General features: G+C 33.6%; 1 protein-coding gene across 1 annotated transcript; it reads right to left on the reverse strand.

The window, feature by feature from the left end:
* Window positions 1–363: 363 nt before the first annotated feature.
* LOC100268123 (probable membrane-associated kinase regulator 2) lies at window positions 364–2,075 on the reverse strand. Its single transcript, XM_002275470.4, has 2 exons — window positions 1,011–2,075; window positions 364–912 (listed from the first exon to the last, which is right to left on the reverse strand). Exons 1-2 carry the CDS (start codon window positions 1,909–1,911, stop codon window positions 827–829), a joined length of 987 nt encoding a protein of 328 aa, XP_002275506.3. The 5' UTR covers window positions 1,912–2,075; the 3' UTR covers window positions 364–826.
* Window positions 2,076–9,547: the final 7,472 nt, after the last annotated feature.

The following is a 9,547-nucleotide window of genomic DNA, read 5'->3' on the forward strand; positions in this document are numbered from 1 at the left end:
ACACCTAATTTTTTTGTGAATATTGGATGGTATTGAAAATTTTATTTATTGTAACATTTTAAATTGCATCATATTTTTTCTTGATATTCATAGCCCAATTTTTTTTTTTCCTGGTTTAATTCCAGTCAACCAAACGAGGAACAAAAAAGTCATTTAGTAGGAATTGGATTAAAGTGGGTCCACACATTGGGTTCATTTTCAAGGCATCTAGAATTTGGATGAAAAAAAAAATGAGAAGGGAATCAACCAAGTAATGTGCTTCACACTTAATGCAATTTTCTCGAATCTTTGAAAAGAAAAAGAAAAAGAAAATTAATTTGAAAACAAAAAAGTAAAAATAAAATTGGAAATGCAGAAATGAAATGAAAGAAGGGAGAAAAATAAATTTCAATAGTATCATAATGCTTTGACTGCACCATGCAAAGATTTACACAGAGATCTTTTACTCATTTCTTCAATATTTTCATGATGACTCGCTGCTCAGTGCTCACCATCCCCTAAACTCTAAAGATTCATTTCACAATCCTATCTTTTCAAATTATTTTCTACTGAAAACACCAAAAAAAAAAAAAAATTCCCTTTTCCTCCGTTTGGCCGCTGAGAAAATGGAAGAAAATAATAAAACAGAGTGTTGGGTACAGAAAATAGAAAACCCAGTTCGGCTCAGCCTAATAGTTGCATACGCCCATGCGGGTTTTTTGTTTTCTCATGTCCCAAGCAAGACCCAGTCAAAATTTCTATGTTTTTCGTTTTTCCTGCAGTTTCTTAGCATCCAAACAGGGGTTGCAGACACTAGAGTAACGTTTTCCCGCCATTTCACAGAGCTTCAAATTTTCTCGACTGATCGTCTTGATGAGTCCAGGGATTGCTCGTGAGAAGAATCGCTGGTCCATCGTGATAAATGCGAAGAATCTGAAGCCAAATTCAGAGGGAAAAAAATTCAAATTTTGAATTTTCGTGAAAATTGAAGGCTGAAAAATACAAATGATTAATAGAGATCAGTTCCGTACCGGTTGAAGAGTTGAGCGATCTCTTGCAATGCATAATGGCGCTTTGAATCCCATCATGCTGCTGCGCCAGCGAATCATCTCTCCTACTTGCCTGAAAGCTCACCGGTGGCATCATCTGAACAGCGGCCGACGCCGACCGGCTCTTCCCTAGATGCTTACACACCACGCGAAGCCCTGCCGGAAGACTCCCCGGCCTCTCTTCTCCGTCCTCTCTCCTGGACTGTGTCTTCACCGGCTTTTTGGGGGAGAATATTGGCCCCGGAATCGGAGAAGACGACGGCGATGGGGACGACGTCGTTTTTTCGCCGTATTTCTTGGAAACCTTGATGTACAGAGGCTTGATGAGCTTCAGATACTTGTGCACGACATCCTTCGAAAACCTCTTCGACTCAAACGACGTCGTTTCCTCCGTGCCATGCTTGCCAAAGCTCCTCGAACTGTTCTCTCGGGTAAACACCGAAACCACCGGAACTTCCTCCACCTTGAATTTGACGGTAAAAAGCTTACTATTCCGCGGAGGTTGTTCCGAAACGCCGCTCGCTTCCATTTTCTCAGCCTTCTCCGTCTTCTCTGACTTCGACCTCCTGAGCCCGAACATGAAGACCCTGAACCTGGGCGCGGACCTCAACAGCGAGATCGGAGACTGAGGCTTCGAGCTGGACTCAATCGGGAGAATTCTTCTCTTGAAAAACAGCTCATGGGCTGAACCTCCCTCTCCGCTCTTGTTGCTGTTCTCTTCTTTGTTCTGAGGCACAGCGAGCTCCAAATCGAAGAAGGAATCTTCGTCGTCAGTCTCCACCATCACATGGCGCAAGCTGGTGGTCCTGACGGCGTCGCCGGAGGCGGCAGTGGGTGCTGACCCACCGCCTTTCCAGAGCTTGAGAAAGCTGAGAACATCCATGGTGGGGAGAGCCAGAGCAGTGAAGAAATGGGTTTTGCTTGGAGTAGGGTTTTGGTGGTTGGATTGCTTTATAGACAGGCCTTTTTCTTCTCTTCCTTTGATGGCTGTGTCGTTGCAGTCACTGAAAATGGTGTTTCGGGGAAGCGGAGTGTGAATTAAGTTTTCCCCCACAACGACGCCGTTTTATACTGCCACAACACCCACTAAGAAACGGCGTCGTTTCCTTAATGCGAAACTGGCCCACGCGCAATCTCTAGTTTGGTCGCACGCGCAGCATCATGGGATGTTGTTTCTCCCATCCAACACCCAAATTTGAATTGAAGAAAGTTGAGACAAAAACATGGTGGTCCAAACGAATGGTCAATTCATTGAAGATTCTGATTTCAAATTACGAAATGGATAGCCCCCTTTCATTTATTTGAAAATTCTTTGGTTATTTTAATTTCTCTTTTTTTTTAGAAAATTAAAAATTTTAGAAGATAGTGGATGGGTTAAAAAGTCATATTAGATGATAATCTTTCATAATGAACATTTTGACTCTTTCCTGGAAAATGATGTGGTTAAAATATCATCTTCCAGGTTAAGAAACTAGTGATAGAAGAACACAAAAAAAGTTGAAACTTTCTTTGATTTTCTTGTAATTAAATTAAATTTCTTTGAAAAAACATGTTACTAGATGCCAAAGTAGTTACATGCCCACTCAATTCCAATCATGCCATATTCAAAGACCATATTCCATTCACATTTAGGATGGTAAGGGTTGGATACCATCTCAATTGTTTAAATTTATTCACATTTTTATCTCAAAAAAAAAAAAAAAAAAAGTTAGTATTGGTAGGGAAATTTCCACACCACCTCATGCCCATTTAATATTTGCTGAAAAAGAGAAATACGAAGGAATTAAATTAAATTATTTTTTTTTATTTTGTTATATGTCATAGTGTAATAATGTCTATCTTAAACCTGATGATGATGGATCACCCAAATGATGACTCTTATAATAGAATCACAGAGTGTGATGTTGAATGTCATACCACTCCAATTGGTTTTTAAATGAGATGATTAAAACCTGATCCAAGAATTGGTATCAAAGTTAAGGAAATTCAAGTTACAAGAGCATCATGTCGGGAGAAGGATTATTGGAATACAACAATATTGTCGAATGTCATAAAAGATTTGACTTACTATCATTGACCACTAATTACTTTTCAAATAAGAAGGTTAAATCCCAATCGAATAATATATATATAATCGAGATAGAACAAAACAAATCAATACTTTCATCAAATTTTATCCAAAAAAAAAAAAAATCTAAACACACCCTTAACCCATTTATACTCTTTCAATTGGTTGTATTATGATTGATTTACATCATTCTATTACGTATATTCACATTTTTTTCTTCATATTTATTAAAAAGAGATTATAATATAACTTTAATACTGTATTATAGTTAGTTGAAAAGCAATAATAATACAACTTACAACCCATTATCATCTACTTCACTTGTTAGAGAAAAATTTTGAAGGTTAATTTTCCTAAACATACGTTAATATTTTCATTATTTCAAGTGCCCATTCTCACACAAGGAAGGTCAAAGGTGGCATAGAAAAATACCCTTTTGCTAAGGCCATTTTCACTTTTAGACAGAAAAAAAGGGGAGGTTTAGTGTGGATTGAGGGAAGCGCGTGTACCAGAAGAGAATGGATTTTTTTTTTCACTATTTGTTATTTTTTATTTTTTATTTTTCTTCTTAATCCATGACGGGAACAGAGGGTTGCTGAGGACTGTGGCCATGGGAAGGGTGACAGAAACTTCCAAAAAGAGACAAAGTAAAAGAAAAATAAAAAGGGAGAAAAGGGACAAAAAGAAGAGACTCACACATGACCAAAAATTAAAAATATAAATATAAAAATAATAAAAATAAATAAATAAATAAAATGTAAAGTGTCTCAGAGCTTGCTTTTCTCAGTCTCAAAAATCTGCTGGAGTCAGAGAATGGCTTCTTTACAAGGCAAGACATGGATATAAATGTATATATATATATATATATATATATATATATATATATATTGGTGGATGCAGTGGTTGGGCATAGGGCACCCCATCTTCATGTGTATGTTTTCAGAGATGGAGTTTCTCTCTTTTGTAAAGAGGCCATATCTCTTTTACCCACAAAAGGTTTGACCTAGCTTACAGTGAGGTTTTGGGAGAGTGGCCATGCCTCTCTTCCCTCATCTCAAACCCCCTTTCTTTTTCAGTGTTTGGGAAAGGGGTTTGGGTTGATGGTGAAGAGACCCATTTGGTGGGGAAATTTTGTTCATCTTGGATAGCTATATTGTGGCAAAGGTGGACTACATTGTCCATAAAAGCAGAAATTGAAAACTACTTTGAATTAACCAATGGATGAGCATTTGTAACCTTTACGAGAATTTAAATATGAAAAACAAATAATTTTTTTAGCTTGTTTTTAAAATGTTTTCTATATTTTTAATCTTCTTAGGATTTATTTTAAAACAATCGATTTTCAAAACTATTTTTGTAAAAATTTGTTATACATGTTTTGAGTCAAAATATTTTCTAAAACTTGTTTTTTATTGTTTAACTTAAAAAGAGTTTATAAAAATAAGTTTTAAAAAATATAACCAATCAGGTCTGTATTTTCCTTTTGTTTTTAAAAACCGATAAAAACAACTTTAATTTTTTCTCTAAAAAATATTCTTTATTTTACTTTATTTTTAAAAATTATTTTCAAAAAATAATGGTCAAATAGTGTTAAAAACTTTTTAAAATAGTTTTCTCTTTTTAAAAATAAAAAATTATTTTTAAATCACATGACCAAACAGGCTCGAAGTTATTTGAATAATGTTTTTAATCAAAATAGTGTCTATGGATTGATGGGACAAAATTTTTAAGAAACCATATGATGCTAAGATAAAGAGAGACAAAAAAGAAAGAAAATATTGAGAATGATGATAAAATCATTCACATAAAACCTTTTAAAGTGGATTTAGAGGAAGGAAAAGGGAGGAATATAGGTTACTATAGCTCTTTTTGATGCTATAATAAAATGATGAAATGGTGATTTTTTAATGGTTTGTCTATCATTTTGCTCATGTTATGTTTCTTCCTTTTTTTAAAACTGAAGTTGCTAGTGAGTAGTGAATGGGACTAGAGCTTCATTTGCTCAACATGGTGATGGAGGATGGCACCCACATGTTTAAATTTAGAACTCCACTGGAGACACCTTGATTTGACAATCCTTTTGTCAAAAGTTGAGTGTCTATTATGACTACATATCCCTAAACTTTCTTACCATATTCGTCCTTACAACAATTTGTGATCTTTAGTCATGTTACTCTACATAATAAGCCACCAACATCCTAATTATACAAGATTCTATGAAGGTGATTATTTTGTATGCAATGTGTAGGGTAAATTTGATCTAACATCCCTTAGTTTAAGTTTCACCTATGGTGGTCCAAAATCTCGTTGGTCGGCTTCCTAGGGTTTTTCTTTAATTAAGTAGTAGGATCATCGGCTTTTTAGGAGTTTTCCTAATTGAGTATTAAGACAATAAACTATAGTCACTATTCCAACACCATAAATCGATCATTACCAATATTGTTAAACCCTATAATCTTGATCTTCTTTGACAATTATAGCATACAAAGAGGCACAAGCTTAGGACTCCTTGTCTTTGGAAAAGTGACCCTACCGACAAAATACATTACATTATCGGGACATTAGTCATGTAGATAATCTATTAGGGCCTAGAGATAACAATTGAATAGTCTCATTCGATTCGTGGCATCATGATTAAGTTATAAGATTCTGCACCCTAAATCATGATATAAGTCACAACTTTTGGAACTTTTTTTTGCCAACTTTTACTTTAAAGGGGGAAGAGGTCACCCCACATTTACCCTTTTCTTTTTTTCTTTACATTGTTGTCATCCCAGGGTGGATCATAGGAGTCCCCCCAAGACCCAATACCTTATGCTCTAAATCAGAGCCTACCATTGAACTTTTGTACTTCATCTGTCTGTGGTTGTTGGGCTCTCACTAGAATTTTACTGAATGGTTGGTTGGTCAAATGATTCTCTCCAAGGAATTTTTATGAATGGTGGGGTCTTTGTGTTTGCTATTTACAAGTGGATGACTAAGACAAAGCTTTAACTTAATTATTCCATAGTTAGGCAGTGGTTCAAGGTACTTTTGAATCAAATCTTAGTTATTCTTCAATCTTTATGTTCTCTGACCATACATGTTTTTCATTCATCATCCCTTTTGAACCAAGTAAGAAAAAGTTTTGTGAACACAACCTTTTAAAATATGAATATATTTTTATTTTTAGAGGGGGTTGTCTCCTTCCTTTTGTGTCACCTACTCTTCACCCTTTATAGACTAATTGTTAGAGATTCTTATCCACCTACATGTAATTCAGGCCATTGATGAGGAACAATCTTCTACCACACCTTTGCTATGATGCTTTGGAACACAAATCTTTAATTAAATTAAATTACCAAGTTTAAATAGTTAAGACATAGAGGTAAGAAGTTTATCCAATAAGCATAATAGTATTTGTCTTTTGAGAAAAAAATTAATAGTTTATAGGAGACATGATTATGTCGTTAAAAGAGGGTTTCTTTGTGTTGTAAACACGGTATAGTACCATGAGATTTAATCCATCGGGCGTGAAAAATAATTTAGTCTGAATTATATAATTTGGTTGTGTCGGAAGTAGTATGGTGAAATTTAGAAGTGATTTGATTATATCTAAAAAGAATAACCTAATCATATTTGAGAAATAAATTCTTCATTTTTTTTAAAGCAGTTGATTTAAACTTAAACCTTACGATTTGATTATTTATTTATTTATTTACTTTGGCATGTTACAACTTTCAGGAAACCTAAAATTGGGTCTATAACCTGAGGTCAAAGGTTTGATCCTAGTAATTATATTATATCGAGATTAGGGTCAACTTAATTATTTTGATTACTTTAAAACCTAATTTCACATAGAATTACTAAAAGGGGTTCTAATTAAGTAGATTCTCAAATCGATCTAACTAAAATACCTTTTGAATTAGTTGGATGTGTTTTAAAGTTATGAAGGCAACCATAAAGATTAAGGGTCAAAAGTAGACAATATTCACTTAATAATGACATTGACAATATTCACTCGATGTTGGCATCAACAATATTTACCCAACATTGACATCAATAATATTTATCCAATGTTGTCATAGATATTCTCTACCCATTACAATAGTAAGATTAGAGTCAATCCTACCCTAGAAAGAACATAGAGTTGATCATATCTTGCGAAGTATGGAGGGACGAAGGTGTCAAATCTATATATGGGAGGGTGAGTTTTGATTGGGAAGAAGAAATCTTTGATACTAATAAAGGTATCTGAATTGGTTAGACGGTTTTAAAACCGTGAGAGAGACCGCAAATGCAATGGGCTTGAAGCAAATATAGAAGAATCGAGACATTCTAACTTAGGAAAACAAAAATATCCCTTAGTATTGCCACACGCATATCAATGTGAACACTTGAAGAGGGGATTGAAATTACAAGAGGGTCTGTGCGAACTGTTGGGCTGAACACATAACAACAAAATGGTACATAGTGTTGGACAAATATGGAGACTAGGCTTAAAAATCAGGCCTTAGAAGGCATGAGGCCTTATAACATAACTCTAGGTTGATTTGGAAGATAACTACCAAGGCCCATGTAATTGGCAATCAAAGAAATCACACTGATCCAAGCAGTGGACAAATCTCTCTCACCCACTACACTTGTTTGGATGCCCAGAAAGCAACTTCTCCAAAGTGTACCATTTTCCCACTAAAGACCATAATGGAATATATACCCATAACAAATCTCCCCCCCTTGTTGAGCCAAACATGACTTAAAGGTGGCTGTAAGCTACTGTGAGCTTCCTTCAACTCTCCTCCCTTCTGATTCATTTTCTCACCAATTTTCCCAGCATTTATGTCTATCACCTGCACCTACAGTTGTAATCATGGTAAAATGTTGATGTTGATTAATATAATGCAAGGGAAATCATTCATGATCCTAAATTTGATGAATTTGTTGTCAGTTAAAAACATTTGGAAACAAGTGGAAATACTAAATTAGCCCCATGGAATCAAAGCAATTCTAAATTGAAAAATAAAAATAAAAATTGTTATTGCTTTGAGAATAGAATATTTTGAAGAAGTGATTAAATATTATAAATTAGTAGTGGGGAGCATGGTTCTGCTGAATGCTGATTTTCACAAGTGGGTTGCACGTACTTTCTCATTCATGTGATGAGATCCTCAACAATGTTCTTCTTTTTTTCTTTTTTCAAATTTTAAAATTTTTAATTTTTTTAAATTTTAAGTCTATTCAAGGGGAGAATTTTGAAATACAGCCACAATTATATTAAACTTTATCCAATTTTATAAATATGATAAAAATAAAAAATCATTTAAATTTAAATATTTTTCTTCCTTTTTATATTAACACAAATATATTTTAACTTAAAAAACCAAAAAAAAAAAAAAAAAAAGGGAAAATCCATTCTTACAATGAATTTTATTTTTTTTTGGGTTTCAATTTAATTTTTTAATGACTTTTTATCACTTGAAATATTTTTGTTTTATTTTATGATATATATCATGATTTTAAAAATTAGATCGGATCGATTAATTTAACTTTCAATCAATTATTATTTTGGTTTGAATGGTTCGATTCGATATCTAGGACTTGTTCCGATATATCGGAACCAACAATCAATCCGGTGAATCAATTGATGGAGTGATTCTCCCTAAATCGAACAATTCAAAAGCTATCATTTGCCCTTAAAATGACGTTATTTTGATGTATGCTCTCCATCCAACCTCCACGCTCTAACTGCAACATCGTCAGACCCGACACCACCAATTGATGAGGACGTCCACGCCGTAGATATCTCCAGTCTCGCACAATGGGTTGCATTGTTGCAATTTACAAAGTTTCAATTGAATATTAAATATTAAATATTTTATTATATATTAAATATTAATATTTATTATTCATTAAATCATTTGAGAAAAAAAATTTATTTTTATTTTTTAAATTATTTTATTTTAATAATATATAAAATATATATTTATGAGATCAAATATAATTTTGAATATATATATATATATATAACTCGTTAATAAAATTTAATGAATTTATTTTATATTTTAAAATTTTAATAACTTATAAAGAAATTTAAATTTTTTAATCTTTTATTTATTTATTTTGTAAATTATGGTACGTAGCATTTAACATTTAATAAATATCGAATCATGTCATGTGGCGTCTGGTGATACTGATACCATCATGTTATTGTGTCCGTACACCACTAAAGTAACCATAATTCCATATCCCACCATTCACTTTATGCCACGTGTCAATGATCTGGGATAAATATGGCCGGCCACTTCACGGAGTAAACTGTGAAATTTTTAAATAACTAAACAAGAAAATGACCGCCGTCAATGTCACCTCCGAAAACCTCGAACGGCACAAAACGGATAAATATTTGTTAATTATCTTTTTATTTTTTTATTTTTAACACCTGCATTTCATTGGGTTCCGTTATATTCGCTAG

The sequence above is a fragment of the Vitis vinifera genome, chromosome 16 (assembly GCF_030704535.1).
Source record: "Vitis vinifera cultivar Pinot Noir 40024 chromosome 16, ASM3070453v1".
Lineage (NCBI taxonomy): Eukaryota > Viridiplantae > Streptophyta > Magnoliopsida > Vitales > Vitaceae > Vitis > Vitis vinifera.